Genomic DNA, 20,735 nt, shown 5'->3' with positions numbered 1-20,735 from the left:
ATTATTATGCCCATTCTACAGATATGTGAAGTGATTTACCCATAATTGGAGCTTATATTCACTTATATTTTCTGACTTCTTTCTACTGCACCATGGTGCTTCCTTTCCCTACTTAGATTTGGCCCTGGGGTCCCAAGCCATGCCCACTTGATGGGATGCCCTTTCACTTAGGCTGCCCAGACACAACTCTGCAGAAGTCAGTTTCCCCAAATCAAAGGTGACCAGCAGCTTCTACCCTCTTTCCATATGGAAGATGGTCAGTCCTCCTGCCCCATATCAAGCCCTGGAGAGCTCATAAAGTCAAAAGTCAGATACATATATAACAGGAAATGGAAATAATAAAATAAACAGATCTAGGAGCACAAGATATTTGGAGAACTCTAAGACACAGAGCTGGGATAAACCTTGGAGATTAAGAAGTTCAACCCTTCCCTTTCCCCTCCTTCATTTTAGAGATGAGGAAACTCAGGCTCAGAGGGAATAAATGGCTTGTCCCAAGTTCCAGACTATTTAACATATTGGGGATTTGAACTCAGGACTCTGGAATACAGCACAGATTCTCTTCCCACTACACCACTCTCACTTTAAGTGCCAAGTTGTGGTTCATCAGCATTTATCTCAGGGCCTTCCCTTATCCCTCCCAGATTTACCCCTATTCTTTTCCCCTCTCGTTTTTAACCAGTGGGGCTGGACCCTTTAATCATGTTGTAGTAAAAAGAGCAGTGAATTTGAAGTCAGGAGATCTAAGTGTTGGTGGAAGGAAGGAAGCAAGTATTTATTAAGTTCCTACTATGTGCCAAGGATAGGTGCTAATATTATCCCCATTTTAAAGTTGAGGAAATTGAAGCAAAGGTTAAGTGACTTACCCAAGGTCACACAGCTAGTAAATACTTGATGCTGGATTTGAACTCAGGTCTTCCTGACTTTAAGGGCATTTAAGTGGTGCAGTGGATAGAGCACCCAGCCTGAAGTCAGGAAGATGAGTCTTTCTGAGTTCAAATCTGGTTTTAAACACTTACTAGCTGTGTGATCCTGGATAAGTCACTTAATTCTGTTTGCCTCAGTTTCCTCATATACAAAATAAGCTGGAGAAGGAAATGGTAAACCACTCCAGTATCTTGGCCAAGAAAACCCCAAATGAAGTCATGAAGAGTCAGACACAACTGAACAACAATTTCCTAACTCTAGACTCAGGGTTCTGTGTACTATGGTTCTAGGCAAGATAAGGTGAACATTTATTGAACATCTACTATGTGTTGGATGCTTGGAAGACAAAGACCAAAATGAAATAATCCCCATCCTCAAGGAGATTGGTGTGATAGCTAGTAATCTAGTCTGCATAGAAAACGGAGTGTGTGAAAGGGAATGTAGTGAAATAATGTTGGAAAGTAGGTTAAAGCCATATTGTAAGGATCCTCAAATGCCAGTATAATAAGAGTCTGGAACATGAGCAGAGTCAATTTAATGGCACCATCCCCATGGAGATGTGGAGATCTTGCTTTCTGCTTCTGAAAGAATCATGATAATGTGAATGGAGGTATTTTAGAGAGACTATGAATCATATGTGGAAATACCTTTACTGGTTCCAGTTGGATAAACATGTGGTTCAGAGGAAGCTGGTTAATTCTTAGGTCTATATCCCAAAGAGATCATAAAGAAAGAAAAAGGATCCACATGTACAAAAATATTTATAGCAGCTCTTTTTGTGGCAGCAAAGAATTGGAAATTTCGGGGATGCCCATCAACTGGAAAATGAACAACAAAAGAACAAGTTGTGGTATACGAATGTAATGGAATACTATTGTTCTATGAGAAATGATGAGCAGGTGGATTTCAGAAAAACCTGGAAAGACTTAAATGAACCGATGTTGAGTGACGCAAGCAAAACCAGGAGAACATTGTATACTGTAACGGCAACATTGTGTGATGGCCAACTTTGATAAATTTAGCTCTTCTCAGCAATACAATGATCCAAGATAATTCCAAAATATGATGATGGAAAATGCTATCCACATCCAGAGAAAGAACTATGAATGCAGATCAAAGCATACTATTTTAACTTTTTGTTGTTTTTTTTTGTTTGTTTTTTCTTTCTCATGTTTTTTTTCCTTTTGTTCTGATTTTTCTTTCACAACATGACTAATATAGAAATGTTTAATATGATTGTACATGTACAACCTTTATCAGATTACTTGCCATCTTGGGGAAGGAGGGGAGGGAGGGAGAAAAATTTGGAACTCAAAATCTTACAAAAAAGAATGTTGAAAACTATCTTTACATGTAACTGGAAAAATAAAGTACTATTAAGTAAAAAAAGAAAAGAGGAGGCTTGTTAGCTGTGGAGGCTAAAATAAAATATCACTTTTGAAGTAAATATTCCTTTGCAAAATATTATCCATTTAACCACTGTACAATGGCTAGGGTGCCAGTCATTGGCCCTAAGCAATGAGAGAATACAGCCAGTGGGGGCTTAAGCAGACAGTATTGAAAAAGAGACAACTCAAACCTCTCAGGGTTTCTGGGGAAATGACATATCCAAAGTCATAACAATAAAGTATAGGAGATAAGAATTGAATCCACGTTTTCTGACTCCAAAACTCATCCTCTTTCCATTACGTCATGTTGCCTCTCACTATCTTATGGTCAATAAGGAGCCAATAAGTATTCTTAAGCCAAAGAGCAAGATGTTTGACCCATCAATAAGGAAGATTGTGCCAGTACCTGGATGAAAGATTAGTAGGATTGTAGGTGACTGGAGGCAAAAAGAACAGTAAGGAGACTATTGGTGATGAGGGTGGCCATGTGAGTGGAGGGAAGAGTATAAGTAAAATGGACAGAACTCAGAAACTTATTGATGTCCTCCAGGAGTTGATATCTTCCATCATAACCCCTGTCTCCAATCTTTGCTCTCTCTTTGCTGCCTACAAACATACCTAGATCTCCCACATCCTTCAAAAAAAATATCACTCACCCTTGCTATCCCCTCAAACTATCATCCTCTCTTCTGACTTTTTTTAATTAATTAATTTTTTAAACGTATGGAATAAAACAAGCATTTCCATAAGGTAGTATAATAAAAAAGATAATTACACATGAAACTACAAATCTATTGTGTACAACTTGTTCTTTTTAAATATTTAATAATGTTATGTAAATTTCTTTTTCCTTTTTTTCTTCCCTTCCCTCCTACCTAGAGATAGCTACCATTAGACACAAATACGCATATATTTATATATATATATATGTTTGTGTGTACATATACACATATATAATGCATATACACATATATATGTATGTATGCATATATGCATACATATATGTGTAAAATTATTTTATACATATTTCTATTTATCAGTTCTTTCTCTGCATGTGATTATTAGGGAAAAAGGAAAAGAACCTATATATTCTAAAATGTTTTATAGCAACTCTCTTTGTGGTGGCAAATAACTGGAAATTGCAGGGATGCCCTTCCAATTGGTGAATGATTAAACAAGTTGTGGTATATGAATGTGATGGAATACTACTGTGCTATAAGAAATATGAGTTCAATGATCTTAGAAAAACATGGAAACACTTGCATAAAACAATGAAGAGTAAAATGAGCAGATCCAAGAGAACACTGTATAGTAACAACAATATCATTTTAAGAAGGACTTTGAGTGAATAAGTCATTTTGACTATTATAAATGCTCAAATTAACTATAAAGGACATATAAAGACATTATCTTCTGACTTTCACAGCCAAAATCCTAGAAAAAGACGTCTATACTCCTGCTTCTCCTTCTCACCTCCCATTCACTCCTCAATCCTTTAAAATCTAACTTCTGATCCTTTCACTTGGCCAAAACAGCTCCCTCCAAGCTTACCAATGATGTTGTATTGTATTATATAATTATATATTTATACATGTACAATTGTAAAATCCAATGGCCTTTTCTCAGTCCTCCTACGGGATCTCTCTGCAGCATTGAACTCTGCCACCTCATCCTCCCTTCTGCATTCTTGCTGGATTTTCATATTACTTCTCTATTTGGGTTCTTTTCTTACCTGTCCGAACACTCCTTATCCATATCCCACTTACTATGAGTAGTTGTACCCTAGGTCTCTATCCTGGACCCTGTTCTTTCTTAGTAATCTCATGGGTTCCCATGGGCCTAATTCATCTCTATGCAAATAGTTCTAACTAACAAACTAACCCTAACCCTAACCCTACAGATCTACATATCCAACTCATATCTCTTTCTTGATCTCACCAGCTGTCTGCTAGACATAATGGAATGTCTCATAAGTATCTCATACTATGTATGCCCAAAATTAAATTCACTCTCTTTCTCTAAATTTCTACCAAGGGCACACCACCTTTCCAATAACTCAGAACTCACCAACTAGTCAGGCAGCTAGGTGGCACAGTGGTTAGAGTGCTGGGCCTGGAATCAGGAAGACCTGAATTCAAATTTGGCCTCAGACACTTACTAGCTATGTGACCCTGGCCAAGTCTCTTAACCCTGCTTGCCTCCATTTCCTCATCTGTAAAATGAGCTGGAGAAGGAAATGGCAAACCATTCCAGTATCTTTGCCAAGAAAACCCCAAATGAGGTCACCAAGAGTTGGACACAACAGAAAACATCTGAACATTATCACACCAAGTCATACAGCATACCCTCCCTTGCTACCATATCTAATCTTTTAACACTTCTTGTCTAGTCTATCTCCCCAATACATTTTGCATTTGCCTCCTTCTCTCCCTTTACGTAGCTATCACTCTTAGTTCTCATCCTCACTTGGGCTATTACAGTAGCTTCCTAATTAGACTCTCTGACTCCACTTTCCCCACTAACCAATCTATCTTTCCAATAGCTGCCAAACTGATATCCCTAAAGCATAGTTCCTATTGTCTCACTATCCTACTCTTAAAGCATCAGTGGCTCCTTACAGTTTCTCTCTAGAATAAACTACAAACTCTTCTATTTGATATTTAAACCCAAGATGGCACCAACTCATCTTTTCAAAGTGATTTCACTTTTCCCTCTATAATACACCCTGTATCCCAGCCACACTGACATACATAGGATTCCATGTCCCATCTCAATGCCTTTGCTCGGTCTATCCTCCATTGTAATCTCTAGCTCCATTCTAGGCTCAGCTCTAGTGCTTCCTCCTCCACAAAGCCTTTTCTGATCTCCTTCAATTGTTAGCACTTTCCTCCCACCCTAGTAATTCCATTTTTCTTTGTAGATAGTTTGTATTGACTTATGTTCTTTTAAAAATATTATTTTTAACATTCTTCAAAAAAATTTTTTGAGTTCCAAATTCTCTCCTTCCCTCCTGTCTTTCCCCCATCCACTGATAAGGCAAGCAATATAATTTTAATTACACATATGAAATCATGTGAAACATATTTCCATATTAGCCATGTTATTTTTTTTTAAAAAAGCAAAAAAAATAAAGTGAGAAAATTCTACTTTAATTTGCACTTACAGCTCATCAGTTCTCCCTCTCTTTCTCTCTCTCTCTCTGGAAAGGGATTGCATTTTTCAGCATAGGTCCTTTGGAATTGTCTTGGATCATTGTCTCAATCAAAGGAGCTAAGTCTTTCACAGTGGATCATCATACAATATTGCTGTTACATTATACAATGATTCCCTGGTTCTGCTCATTTCACTTTGCATCAGTTCATATAGGTCCTTCCCATGTTTTTCTGAAACCACTCCCTTCGTCATTTCTTATAGCACCATAGTATTCCATCACAATCATATACTACAACTTGTTTAGCTATTCTCTAATTGATGGGCATCCCCTCAATTACAATTCTTTGCCACCACAAAAAGAGCTGCTTTATATATTTTTGTACATATAGGTTCTTTTTCTTTGGGATATAGACCTGGTAATGGTATTGTTGGGTCAAAGGGTATGACATATTCTTAAGGGATTTTCCATTTTTATCTTTGTATCTCTAGTGCCTAGCACAATTTAGCACATAGTAGGTGCTTAATAAATGTTTTTTAAAAAACAATCTTGAAATATTTAAAACCTCTGATCAATGTAGTGACCATCCACAACTCCAGAAGATCATTGATCAAGAGTGATAACCACCTCCTGATAGAGAAGTGATGAACTCAAGATTCAGAATGATATATATTCCTGGTCATGGTCAGTGTGGGAATTTGTTTTGCTCAACTAGGTGTATTTGTTATAAGAGTTTTGTTTTTCATTTTGGGAGGCTAAGGAGAGAAAATAAATGCATATTATTTGAAAACAATTTTTAAATTTAAAAATGTTTGTTGAATTGAATTACTATGGAGCCTGAGGGAGAGGAAAAAGTCAAAGATGATAGAGTTTTTGATCTTGTATTGCTGTGAAGAACCAAAAGAATAGTGTATATGAAGTACTGTATTATTGTAAACTGTTATTAAAGTTTAAACTATATTATTGTTTAAGTTACATGTTCATAATGGGTTGATTTTTCTTTTGCTGAAGGGAGGTTGGGACATGAGGGCAGGAGGGTAATTTTTGCTGATTGAAACAAATAAAATATTTTTTTAAAAAGAAAGTGAAGAATTCGAGATTGGATTGGTAAATCTCATTGTTGAGTTTGGGGAGGGGGGATGGGACTGTGGAAAGGGACCTCAAAGGCTGTGCTGAGGACTTGCATTGATTTGCCTTTTGGAGAGAGATAAGAATTCAGACACTTTAATGAATAACAAGGATGATGTTTGGATTGGGGTGTTTGAGGCCAAAGTGATGGATTAGGCTTAGGGCCAGGTTCAGGGAGCGGTAGGAACCCCTGCAATGCCCCCTGTGGAGAGGCAAAAGGAACCCTCAGTAATCTGGAATGGTTATCAAGAGGAGTAGGAGAAGGAAAAGAAGCTTGGAGAGAAGTAATGGAGAGCAGGCACCCTGAGACTGAGGGAAAAGGTGAGGAACAGAGTGGTTTGCAGGAAAATCTTAGGAGGGTAGAGAAGACAGAAATGATTAAAGCTGGAGGTAAGGAGAAGTGTATCCAGGGAGCACTGTGAAGTAGGCAGAGGACTGAACCTCCTGGCCTTCACAGCTGGCACCTTGGGAAAGTCACTTAAGCCTCAGTTTTTACTTCTGTAAAATGGGGGTTGGGGTATTTGTATTACCTACATCATCAGGCTATTGTAGGCGAAATGTTTTTAATCCCTAAACATATAAATGTCATATATATATATATATATATAAATGTTCCTAAATATATAAATGTCAGTTATTAATAAATCAGAGGACCTTGGCACTCAGCAGCAGGAATGGAGGCAGACAGGACATCTCTCAGTCCCTCTGAGGCTAAGGTGGGTGGGGTCCAGACTGCTCACTTGGATACAGGAACCTGCCTTTGTTTGCAGCCAGAGCGGAAATTCCATTCAAAACCAACCCCTCTGCCAGGCCCTCCCTTCCCATTACCACCCCTCTCTCACCCCCACGTGCTCCTAGTTCCCCTCCCTCTGCTCTGTCCTGGTGTTGATGGTACCAACTAGGTGGGCTTCTCTCCCTGCAAACTTCTGCCCTTCTAGATGATGGGTAGCCTCAGCCCTGCTGATGCTTCCCACATAAAGTGGGGCATCAAAAGGAAAATGAGGAGGTCCAGCCTAGGGAGGAGAAGGCTAAAAATAAATAACTTTGCTAGAGGAAGTCATAGGCAAAGGGCAGCAGGTCTTTTCCTATATTAGTGACTGTGTGTGTATTGTGTGTGTGTGTGTGTGTGTGTGTGTGTGTGTGTGTGTGTGTGTAAGAGAGAGACAAAGAGAGGAGAGAGATAAAGATAGAGACAGAGAGAATGACAGGGAGAGTGAAAGGGGAAGAAGATGGAGAGAGAGAGAGAGAGAGAGAGAGATGACTTGCTCAAAGTCACACTCAGAGCTGGGATTTGATTTAAATTTGGTCCTTCTGATGTCAAATCCAGCATCCCTTCCATGATAGTAGGTAGCCTCAGGTGGAGTTTGATGAATAATGAAAGGCGTTTCCTCCAAAATCTTTTCCTCTCCTCATCCTCCTACCACAGTCAGATGGAAAGTCCCGCTGTTAGTCACTTTCTAGCGTTAGACATCAAAGATGGGGTACAATTTACAAAAAGTCCCTAAGAAAATATACAAGTTTTTGAGCAGTTTAAAAAGTATAAGAAGGGAGGGAGGGTGGGCATGGGATTTAACCCTTTCCCATGGACCCCCTGTAGATGAGTTGCTTAGATTAGCTAGCTGTTACCTGACAGAGAGCTTGCTCCCAAGGGGATGGAATTCAGGGCAAGAAAAGTTTTGCTTTTGTGGGTGAGGGGTGGGGATAGGAAAGAATGGATGGAAAACCTCCAGAGTTGAGAGAAGGGAGAGATAGATTGGGCATCAAATGGGGCCCTGGGAAACCCCCCAGTACTTCAGAGGTTGCTGCCAGAGAGGTTTGAGTTGGTGCCAAATTTAAATCACTATACCTCTTTGGAGCTCAGTTTCTTCCTCTGTGAAATAAGGTAGCTGCCATATATTACTTCAAATATTCTCAGCTGCATTTTGTATGGTAGCAAAAAACAAAACAAAAACAAAATCCTGATAATCAAGTGGGTACCCATCAGTTGGAAAATGGCAGGACCAATGGTGGGAGTGGAATGTCATATATGCTACCAGACTCAGTCATTGGGTCATTTAATTTTGTTTGCTGTTTTTATTTTTATTTATTTATTTTATTTTTTTATTTGAGACAAGGCTCAATGGTTAATGCATGTGGAGGCTACATCTAAAAGTAACTATGGCATGAAAACAAAAGGTATTAGTGGAACATTCTTTTTAAAAGAAGAAAAGCAAGGATATAATTGGGGACACTCTACAAACTTAGGATTTAATAATTTTGCCTTTCATGGGCATATAAATCATCAGTTAGTATTATTATCCTCATTTTACAAATGAGAAGTAAAAGTCAAACAGCTGCTAAATGTCACAGCTGAGATGCTAAAGCAAATCTCCTGACTTCTGGTCCAGGAAGCTTCCTGTTTACATCATCCCTTTGGTGGCCAAGCAATGTCAAGGGATCTGGAGAAAGGTCCCAAAGCAAATGGGTGGTGTGTGTGTGTGTGTGTGTTTGTGTGTGTGTGTGTGTGTGTGTGTGTGTGTGTGTGTGTGTGTTACAGGAGGATATGGATAAGAGTCATAAGATGAGGCTTAGACAGGTCCACAGCTGGATGGAAGCTCATATCAGTAAGGTCCCAGATCCATTCAATTCTGGAAAGCCTTATGTGGATCTCCTAGTTTGGACACCTGGTGGTGGATTAAAAAAGATCCTATAGTTTAGGCCTTCCTCAACACCTGACAGCATTCTTTGCACCTCCAGTTTCACCTACCCCAGCCTGTTCTGGTCTGGTATGGAAGGGGAATGGGGAAGGCAGACAAGTGTCCCATCCATCCTTCTTCCACAAGGTTAGCATTAATCAAAAAGAGTCAGAACAGGAATGAAATGTGTCTCCTTTCTATGTTCCCCCCCAATCCCAGACATTAGTGGGCCCTAAGCCAATCAGTATCATGGGAGAGATGCTGGGAAAGGATGATCCTATTAGATATTTGGGAAGATTTAATGTACACAGAAAAAATGTTTAAGTTGAGTATTAAAAGGGCTTTGAATAAAAAGACTTACCAATACAATCTTGGATTCTTCATTTTCTTTCTTTAAAAAATATTTTATTTGTTTCAATCAGCAAAAATTCACCTCCTACCCTTCTGCCACAACCTCCCTCCAACTGAGAACAAAAGAAAAATGAGACCCATTACAAACATATATGGCCAACCAAAATAAATTTCCACATCGACAATGACTGAAAGAGTATTTGTCTCATTCTGCATGGAGTCCTTCGCTTTGTCAAGAGGTAGGTAGCAGATTTAATCATTAATCCTATGGAATTCTGGTTAGTAATTACACTGATGAGAGGTCCTAATTCTTTTAATTTGTCATTACCATCTTGTTGCGGGTATAAATTGGTCTCCTGGTTCTGTTCACTTCACTCTGCATCAGTTCATACAAATCTTCCCAGGTTTCTCTGAAACTCTCTCCATCATTTCTTATAGCATATTGTATTCTATCACATTTGTATACCATAACTTGTTCCTCCATTCTCCAATGTATGGGCATTCCCTCAGGTTCCTATTCTTTGCCACCTCAAAAGGAGCAATAAGTATTTTTGTTCTGCTTAGGACTAACCCCTTCCTTAATCTTACTCCCCCCATTTCCTCCTTCTCCCTGTTCCCTCCTATTTCCCTGTTAAATGAAATATGTTTCTATACCTGTGTTTATTTCTCCTTCTTTTGACCAGTTCAGATGAGAGCAAGATTCCAATGTCAGCCACTTCCCCATACCTCCTCCTTCTTGTTTGTATAGATGTCTATTTACACTCCTTGATTGTCTCCACTTAATTAATGTCTAGCTGCTGTGACCCTGGACAGGTCATTTAACCTCAACGGATTTTTAGAGTTGGAGACCTTAGAGGTTATCTTTACAACTTCTTCTTTTTACAGATGAAAGAACTGATGCTTAGAGATTGGAAAACCAAATCATTTCCACCATGTCATATTGTCATTGCTCTGAGCCTCAGTTTCCCTCTCCATAAAATAGGAACAATTCCTACCCTACCTACCCTCACAAGGTTGTCTGGGAGTTAAATACGATGATAAATGCAAAGTGCTTTGTAAACTGCAGAATGGTATATAAATCATAATAAAATACTATGTAAATGCAGACTATTATTATATCTCCAAACCCAGCAGGCAGGATAGACTGGAGCTGCTTTCCTCCAATTATTTCTGGGAACACGGCCCCCAAGGAGAAAGGGTTGGGCCTGGCAATCCCCAGCATAGCTATGGGTGAATCACTACCTGCTATCCCTCCCCCCTCTAAGGGTGACCCAGGGGAGTCTGCAAGTTCCCAACTGTAGGAACAGGAGGAGTCTAATAAGATGGTGCTGAAAGATGGGAGCAAATCAGGAAAAGGCTGAGGTTTTCGGGGGAAGGGAAGAGGACTAAAGGCTACTCTGAGTTTTCTGGGCAGAGAAGTAAGGGTCTCCCCTTCCCATGTCAGGCAACCCCACCCCTGGTGCAGTGTCCAACCCACTAAGTGGTGAGCGAGAGAGAGGAGCTTCCGGAGGTGCCAATGCAGGGCAATAAAGAAGTCGGGGAACAGGACTGAATGTGAGCTAGTCTTGGAAGGCTGCATGGAGGAGGAGGAGAGATAGGACAGGATTTGGATAGAGGACACAAGATTCCTATTCTCCAGAGTCATCCCAAGATTTAGTGCTAGAAGAGATGTTAGAAGCCATCTAGTCCCCTCTCTTTCTTTCACAGATGAGGAAACTGAGACCCAGAAGCAATTTTGCCCAACATTATACAAGCAGTAAGTGTTAGAGTCAGGTTTTGAATCTAGACCCTCTGATTTCAAACTCAGCATTCTTTCCAAAAATTCACCAATACTCTTCTTCTCTCCTCCTCTTCATCTCATGTCACTCAGACGTCTCCCCCAACCATCTCCCTCATTCTGTCTCACATGAGGAGATGGCCCTACTCCTCACCAAGGACAACCCCTCTACACGTCCCCCTGATCCTCGCCCCTCCAGTCTTCTCCAGAAGATGGCTCTTACTACCACCCTCTAATTTCCAGGCTCTCTCTATCTACCGGTTCCTTCCCTGCTATCTATAAATACATTTGTGTCTCCTCCATCCTTAAAAAACTTTCACTGGATCTGACCATTCCCACTAACTATCATGCTATGGCTCTCCTTCTTGGCTAAATTCCTCAAGAAAGTTATTTTTATTAGTTGCATCCACTTCCTTTCCTCTCCCTCTCTTCTTAATTCTCCATAGCTTCCACCTTTATCATTCAATCCAAACCTCCCTCTCCAAAGTTACCAGTGCTCTCTTCATCACCGAATATCTTCATCACCCTTTTCTCAGTCCTCATCCTTTTTTTTACATTCACATTATTCTTTTTTGCACCACAAATTTATTGTATTTAATTAAATATTATTTATTGCATATTAATATTATTAATATAATACATTATTTATTTTAATTTTCAATTCAGTGAACAAAACAAGCATTTTTATAACACAGTACAATGCACCATTGGTCTCCTTTTTCTCTTGAATATACTCTCCTCTCTAGGTTTCAGTGAGACTGCTCTCTCTTGCTTCTTCTCTTACCCAGATTCTTCTCTGTGTCTTTTTCTGGATTTTCATTTAGATCATGCCCACAAACCACAGATGTCCCCCAAGGCTCTGTCTTGGGCTCTCTTCTCTTTGCCATCTATATTATCTAGGGGGCGTGATTTCATCAACTCCCATGGGTGCAATTACCATCTCTAGGCAGATGATTCTCAGATCAAGATATTCAGCCCTGGATTTCTTTCCTGAGCTCCAGTCCTACATTGCCAACTGCCGTTTGGACTTGTTGAAATGGATGTCCTACAAAGATATCATATTCAATGTGCCCAAATGTGTCTCATCTTTTCCCTTCAAACTCTCCCCCTCTTCTTGACTTCCCTATTACTATCAAGGGCAACACCATCCTCCCAGTCACTCAGACCCACAACCTTGGTGCCATCCTTGACACCCACACTCACACTTTCCCCTTTCCCCATACAGCCAACCTATTGCCAAAATTTATCATTTCTAACTTTAACACCTTTTCTCATAAATGTCCCCTTCTCTCTCCTCACATAGCCACCACCCTAGTTTAGACTCTCATTACTTCTCCCCTGGACTATTGCAATTGCCTTCTAATTACTCCCCCTTCCTCTCCCCTCTCTCTCCTCACCCCCTCCTCTTCTCTCTCTCTCTCTCTGTCTCTGTCTGTCTCTCTCTGTCTCTCTGTCTGTCTCTGTCTATCTCTCTCTGTCTCTGTCTCTCTCTCGCTCTCTCTCTCCTCTCTTTTTTCTTCAATTTGTCCTTCTCTCAACTGCCAAAATGATTTTCCTAAAATGCAGGTCTGAGTTTGTCATCCACTGCTTGATAAACTCCAAGGGCTTCTTACTACCCACACAACCAAATATAAACTCCACCGTATGACATTTTAAGCTTTTACAACCTGGCTCTTTCTTACCTTTTCAATCCCCTTCTCCAATGCTCAGCACAGTGCCTGATACATAGTAGGAGCTTAATAAATGTTTATTGACTGACTTTATTCCCCACACTGGCCTGCTTACTGTTCTTTGTACAAGATGCTGTCTCCCACATCTACCCCTTTGCACAGAGAACTTATTTCCTGAGACAACTGAGAGTAACTCTTGCCTTGCAAAGAAATAAAAATTTTGGGGAAGGAAATTTTAATCAATATCCAGAGAAAACTGAACTAAGACTGTTTCCAGAATGAAAAAGTCAGCAGTTGTAGTGATGGTTAAAGATGACTTTCTCACAGTTGGAATATTAAAAATAATTGTCTTCATTTTATTGTTTATTACAACATATGTAAGTAGGACAGCCAGTAATCTTGATGTTTATTTAAGCCTAGGCAGTTGGGAAGGAGGGGTGATGATAGACAGAGAGAGATGAGCAAAAACTGATCTCAAGTTTTGGGAGAAGTATCCCAAATTTATCAGATAAATAATTCTTAATAAACTGGGGTGTTGGGCTCAAGGGTAATTGATTAACTAATAAGAGAGATGTTACGATTTTGTAATCAAGTGGAAATATCAGAACACACCCCTTGGTGATCTTAGAAACTGGAATGAGCAGGGTATGGGCAGGTATCAGTTAAGCTAAGTATAAGAGTGGGCCATCCTAAGCCCCTGTTACCACGGAAACAAAGAAGAGTGTTGGGCTTTAAGGACAAAATTTCAGCCTTCCTCACTCTATTGTTACATCGTATCACTACCTTGTGTCTCCATGTTAAGCTCTTTCCGGATATTGTTCCTGCCCCCTGAGTGCTTACCATATGTAGTAAGTATCCAGAAAAGGTTAGGGACTGACGACAGAAAAGTAACATTAAGTCCATGGACAGAAAGACATTGTGAGCACTGAGGCAGAAGGAAGAACCTTACTGGGGAGTAGGGGCAGCTGGAAAAGGAATGGAAATGGACTGGGGTCCTCTTATGGGTAAATGGCGGGGGGACGCTGTTTTTACTCTTCTGATGAATCAAAGAAGGCTTTTTGGAGGAAGGAGAGTGGGTGGAAGGATGGGATCGTAGAAAAACTAGGAGAGAGACTGAGGGAGGTGACTTCTGGGAACTGATTTCAGGTATAGGATGCAAATGGAGAGAAGGGCTGAAAGCCCCTCAATGTGTGTGGGGCTGGACGGGGTGGGGAGTTTATGAGGGGGGCAGGGGAGTGCCACACTCCTCTGCCACTACCCAGGGCCCAGGGGGCAAACTCCTGTGAACTTTGACACAAGTCCCCCCTCCAAGTCTGGACTCCATCTTGGTATGGATGGAGGGCAGAGGGAGGGCAAGGGACAAAAGGATTTTCTGCTCACTTGGTTTGGGGGGTGGGGGTAGGTACGGCTTTGGGGTCAGTTTGGGGCAAAAGAAGAGATCCAATATCTGGACCAGGGCCATGCTTCTTACTCGGAGGGCCTTATTCAGAGGTGGGCTAGGTGGCCACCTAGTGGTGTGATTTCAGAGCCTTAAGGAGAAACTCTAACGATCCTCCCACCGCCATCATTAGGTGCGCATAGAGTGCCCAGGGTGTTGGCACACCACAGAGCAACTATTACCAGCGTCCCTTTCCCTGACGTGAAAGGGCCAACGTTAATACTTTCCTTGGCCCACATTCTACACACACATGCATCCACACACTTCCTGGAGGCCTTGAAATCCTACCACTAGCATCTCATCCTTGGCAAAAGGTGAAAACCCAGTCAGAAACAGGACTTTAGGCTTTACAGCCATTTACATTTCAGTTGGTGTATAAAGGACCTTTCCTAAGGGCAGAGTTGGAGAAAGGGAAAGAACATCAGGAACATAGAGAGAAGGGAAGATGGGCTATGGATAGGCAACTCTTTAAAACCCCTGCCTATTTCTTAAGTCTTCCTTATGGACCCTTCTTGCCTCTTGCTTCTACCAACTTCCTTTCCTCCCTGAGTTTCTGGTAGTGCCAGGAAGGGAGTACCAGTCCTCGATGTCCTGTGGGTGTCGAACACTGCTTCTGCTGCCTGGATTGGGATCGAGCCTTGGTGAGGTGGATTTGGGGGACCTGTGTCTTAGAGATGCTATGATTCTTGGCCAGCAGCCAATCTGGACACAGGCTCGACACCCCTGATGGCCTCTGATACGGAACTAGGACCTGTTGGCTGGAGGGAGGCTGGGAGACCTTCGGGGTTTGGGGTTGTAGAGGTGCTGTGCCCTGAAGCTCCGGCACAGAAGGACGAAGCATGCCCAGTTCAGGTGGGAGGTCCGGGCATAGAGTATGGCAAGCAGTGATGATGAAGGGGCTGGCTAGACTGGTGGTTACTCTCACCAGGTGATCCAATACACCGCCCTCCTGGGGGGGCTGGGGGAAGGGAAGGCTGAAGGCACTCTGCAGTCTCTCGAGGAAGGACGGCGTGAGATTGGTCTGGGCCTGGGCCACAAGCCCAGCCAGGGCTGGCCACTCGAGCTGATAGTGCCTACTCAGCTGCTCAACTCGAGGATGCCGACTCAGCTGACGGATCCTTACCACGGTTTCGAAGCTATCAGTCAGGGCTGCCCATTCCAAAGCTGTCTTGCCCCGAGCCGGGTCCACGGCTGTCGGGTCAGCACCTGGGGAAAGGAGAGGAAGGCTTCTCTGACAGTGGAAAAGAGTGGAGTGTGACCTCAGAAGCCTGAAGGGAGTGGGAGGTGTTAGGATCATGGAATGGGAGCTCATCTACCCCAACCCTTTTACTTTGCATAGGAGGAAACAAGTCTAAAACATCTCTTGTTATAGCAGTGCCCTCTCCACCCTCTACTCCCACGCCAACTCTGGTCCGGGAGGAAGTGAGAAAACTGACTGGGGCCTGGACGGAATGATCGTGTCCCTGGCCATCTCTTAGTAGGAGAACACCCCTCTCCATTCCATCCCTTCCCTCGCAGCCAGGGAAGGGATGAGATTGGGCGGGGCTTCCTGTAGTTAGAGGCCGTCCCTCCTGAGAGGCCGGCACTGGGAGGGTTTCAGAGATGAGTGGGCTTGGAGGGAATTCCTCAAGCCCCCTGCCCCTTGTGCTGGCTTCCTCCCTGCCATCCACCTCTTCTCCAGAACAGTTTAGGACTCAGAAATGCAGCCTGTAGATAGGAATCAACTGGCTGAAGCTCCCTCACACCCCAATGTGGTTTCAGCCCTATTCTCTTCCTATCTTTTTCCCTCTCTCGCTGGGTCAGTAACATGAGGTCCTACATGATCAAATTAGGGAGGGGGCTTGGAGACAACCTCGAAATAAGAATGTTGCACTAGAAGATCTCTAAAGTCGCTGCCAACTCTAAACTGATTCTGTGGTCCTACCCTCAAAACCAGGCCCAAGACTTTCTCCCTTGGAGGGAGGAAGATGGTGTGCATGGGGCTGATATTTCTGCCAGAGGCCACAAGAGGGAAGCACCTACCGGGGAAACATCCATAGCAGCAAGCCGGCCTTGCAGTTTCTCACCATCAGCATCCTAGTCCATGCTTCTTTGGGTCCTGGCTGCTGTTGCCCTGTCTGAGGCTCCCTGGGGCCTCCTCCCCTCTCAGAAGGGATTCCAAGCCTCTTTGGGACCCTGGCTGCTCCATTGGGCCCGTCCGATTTCTCTATCAGGCACTCACAAAATCTTAGCCCTCTGTCAATGTGGAGGACAAAACCCCCTCCACCAGGAAGCCCTCCGAAGACTACAGCCTCATCTCCAAGCTCAGCTTCATGAGCTCCACTTCCTCCCCAGCCCCCCGTGGTAGCATCTAGAGCTGCCCCTTGTTGACATGCTTCTCTGCCTCTATCCTAATGGGTTTGTCCCTTCCCAAGGCGTTGGGTGACTCAGAGCACCTCCCTCCACCCTCTGGCCTGGCAGACCTGGAAGGGACAGACAGGTGGCTGAGTCCATCAGAGGGAGCCCCACCCACCTGACATGAGGAGGGCAGCCACACAGTCTGAGCGGCCTTGCACGGCAGCCTTCATCAGAGCTGTCAGGCCTCGGCTGTCTCTCCGATCCAGATCCAGGCCTGGGTAGTAGTTCAGCAGGTAGTTCACCAGGGTGATATGTCCTGGAGGGGCACAGTCAGACAACAGGCAGGGCCTTCTCTAGCATCCTAACCCTCCCATGCACCCTCCAGGGACCACATACCAAGAACCAAGGGAGAGTGGAAAGGGAGAGGGTTGGATTCCTGTTCTTAAGAGATATAGAAGATGAAGAATGAAACCTTCAAATTACTGCTCCCATCCCCTCTTCCCAGCAAAGGAAAACTTTCCTCTAGGGACAGTCCGAAGGATAGGTACTGGAAAGAGTAATGGGATTAAAGGAAGGGTTTGTAATCCAGGGTTTGGAATTTTGGCTTAAAAATACTTTAATAGCAAGTCACTTAACCCCAATTGCCTTACCAAAAAAAAAAAAAAAAAAGTCAAGATGTATTTCTAGGGGCAGCTAGGTGGCGCAGTAGATAGAGCTCTGGCCTTGGAATTAGGAGGACCTGAGTTCAAATGCGGCCTCAGACACTTGATACTTCCTAGCTGTGTGACCCTGGGCAAGTCACTTAACCCCAATTGCCTCACCAAAAAAGCAAAAAAAAAAAACCTTTAATAACTTTATTTCAATATAATTAGGTTCCTTTGTAATCACATGTATCTTGTTTTACGCATTTAAAAGCATTATTCTGAGCAAAGGTTCATAAACTTCACTAGATTGCCAGAGGGGTCTAGGACATGAAAATTATTAGAGTTAGAAAAGACCTCTAAGGTTATGTCGTTCACACCCTCTTTCATTTCACAGATGAGGAAACTGATGCCCTGAGGAGGAAAATTACCTGCCCAAGGTCACACAATTATTAAGTGCAGCCTGGGGTTCAAACACAGGTGCTTTGATTCGAGTTTCATTGTTCTTTCCATTCTGTCACAATGCCTCCTCAGAGTCCTTGGATTCAAATATCAGCTCTGTCACTTGGTACCTGTGTGACTGCGGCCCACTAACCCTTCCGAGCCTCAGTTTCCTCTGCTGATCCTTCTCTGACACCAAAACCTGGACAAGGGACTGGAGCTTTTCTCAGAGCCTCAGCTTCCTGATTTCTCAAATGAAGGATTGGATGAGATTCCCTCTAAGCTCTCTCTGAGCACTAAATCAATGATCTAGGAGACCTCATTTCAGCGACATTGACACCTTGGCAAATTATTTTCTCCTCTCAGAGCAAAATTTTCCTATTTTGTGAGATGAAAAGGATAATCTACACCTGCCCTAAAACCTTAGATTAAGTGAGTCATTGCTGTTACAGAGTGTTCTGAATGTGAATGGGAGAAAGAGGAAAGAGTTTGGCTGGCACGGGCCGGGCTGTGAGCCTGGGTTACAAGGAGACCGGGTGTGTGAAGAGGATGATCCCAGGCTGGGAATGTTCTATATTTTGGGTGTGAAGTTATTTGGAGGTCTCAGCAAAGAGTATTTTAGACTCCCTAAGCACTCAGGGTAATGACTAAGTGTAGAAGTGAGGGGGAAAACTGAGGATAGGGAGGGCCTGGAGGCCTGGGGGAAGATAGATTGTAGATATTATATTGTAGATTATATTGTTATATTGTAGACACACCACTGGGTGCTGCAACAGGGATCTGGCCTGTGGGGCCAACGCCCAGTGGAAAAATGCCTTCCGGTAATGCAGTTTTACAACTCATCTGGAATATGTTGTTTTAGAGAGAAGCTTAAAAAGTTAAGTGACTTGTTTATGGTCAGTCACACATCTATTAGGCGTTATAAGAAGAATATACCCTAGGTCTTTCTGACTACAAGGTCAGCCCTCTGTCCATCTGTTATGCTGCCTTTCAGACAGACAATAAAAAAACAACTACAACTCCCACATATGGAAAAGATCCCCTTATACCCATCCTACATGATATACATGTCTGTGACTATATACATACATACATATATAATATATATATATATATATACACACACACACACACACAGCGTTATATGTAGTATATCTCAGTAAGTTCCTTGAAGTCAGGAATTATTTCCTTCTTTTTTTGTCCCTGAATCCTTATCACCTATAAAGTTAATAGTCAATAAATATTTATTATAAAATATATTTATTAAATATTTATTAAGTGTCTATTATGGGGCAGGCGAAGCCCTGAGGATACCAAAAAAAAAGGCAAAAAGGCAGTTGTTGCCCTCACGTAATACATGTACCATATAATAATATAATATAATATAGTCATGATATAACGAAGTAGACAACATGTAAATAACTATACAGGATAAAGAGGAAATAATTAACAAAAGGAAGGTATGAGAATTAAGAGGAATCAGGAAAAGCTTCCTGCAGAAAGTGGGACCTAGGTGGTTCAGTGGATAGAGTATGTGGCCTGGAGTCAGGCAGACCCGAGTTCAAATCCAGCTTTAGACACTTACCTGGGCAAGTCATTTAATCTCAGTTTGCCTCAGTTTCTTCAAGTGTAAAATAAGGACAATAAAAGTATCTACCTCCCAAGGTTGTTGTGAGGATCAAGAGATAATAAGTGCAAAGTGTTTAGCACATAGTAAGCATTATATAAATGTTAGCTATTGTTATTATTGTTCTACTATATTATCATCAAATACAGGATGTCCCAAAAGTCTTAATGCAGTTTTAAGCTTTGATAGCTCCAACTGATTTTGGGGGCACCCTATCTAGTAGAATTAAACTGAATGAGGCAGGGAGCGAGTATTAGTAGTCCCATTTTATAGTTGAGGAAATTTAGAGATAGAGAAGTTATAGGGCTCTTTCTTGGTCACATAGTAAATAAGTGTCAGAGCCTGGGTTTGAACCCTCATCTCCCGACTCTAAATCTAATCCCTCTTCAGTCACACCCTCCTGCATTCTCACCCTCCCTCCTGCATTCCCTTCTGCCTTCCCTCCCTCCTCCACCCCTTGCTCTCCCACCTGCCTGGGCAGCCAGCATGAGGGCTGTGTTTCCTTCTTTGTCCTGATGATTGACATCAAGGAAGGGGCAGTGACTGAGCAAGACCACGATACTGTCAAAGCCCTTGTAGCAGGCGACCATGAGGCCTGTCTAAGGAAAGAGCACAACTCAGCAGAGCTTCTCACTCTTTCCCAGAGCTCCCACCCCTGGATGCCTTCCCAGGATGCCCTTAGCCTCCTCTTATGCCTTTAGTCCCAGCCAAACCAGCACATGCAGTATCCTCACCCCCTTAGTAGCCCCTGACTCTGTACATCTGCCCCTGTCTTTGTCCTGGTCCCTGAGAGGGGTCCCCTCAGCTTAATCTGTTGCCTTATTCCTCTTAGGGCTCTGTTCCACCCCCATGCCCTAGATTAGCTTCCTAGGGGGCCAAAGCAGAGAAACCATCCTCCCTAACCCCAGCCTCCTTTCATTCTCCTGGGTCCCCTTGGGAGAGCTAGCCTCTCCAGCCTCTAGAGGTAGGGGTGGAGCGGTTTATGGGACTGGCCTCCTATTGATTGCCCCTGTATTATTTCTGTCCAACTCCTCTTGTTCCTGGGCCAGGATTGAGGTAGGGAGAGCTGGTTTCCTCACCCTCCCATTTCTGTCCACCTGGGCGGCCTCTTCAGGGCTGACTCCCAGATCGAGGGTGGCTTGGAGTTTGGTAGGATCATTACAGGCACAGGCCCAGTAGAGGGG

At 42.8% G+C, this 20,735-nt stretch overlaps 1 protein-coding gene across 1 annotated transcript in view; it reads right to left on the bottom strand.

Moving 5' to 3' along the window:
* ANKRD33 (ankyrin repeat domain 33) overlaps nucleotides 1–20,735 on the bottom strand; it is a 25,337-nt gene extending 4,602 nt beyond the window's left edge. Inside the window, exons 1-4 of the mRNA XM_027844324.1 lie at nucleotides 20,631–20,735; nucleotides 20,021–20,150; nucleotides 17,042–17,158; nucleotides 15,035–15,711 (exon numbers count right to left, since the gene is read on the bottom strand). Of these exons, the coding sequence (XP_027700125.1) occupies nucleotides 15,035–15,711; nucleotides 17,042–17,158; nucleotides 20,021–20,141 (915 nt within the window). The 5' untranslated portion in view covers nucleotides 20,142–20,150; nucleotides 20,631–20,735. The remainder of the gene's footprint in view (nucleotides 1–15,034; nucleotides 15,712–17,041; nucleotides 17,159–20,020; nucleotides 20,151–20,630) is intronic.

Source organism: Vombatus ursinus, unplaced genomic scaffold, assembly GCF_900497805.2.
Source record: "Vombatus ursinus unplaced genomic scaffold, bare-nosed wombat genome assembly UNPS02014941.1, whole genome shotgun sequence".
In the NCBI taxonomy this organism is placed as follows: Eukaryota; Metazoa; Chordata; class Mammalia; order Diprotodontia; family Vombatidae; genus Vombatus; species Vombatus ursinus.
The sequence above is the reverse complement of the archived record's forward strand: the minus strand, read 5'-3'. Positions and strand labels throughout refer to the sequence as shown.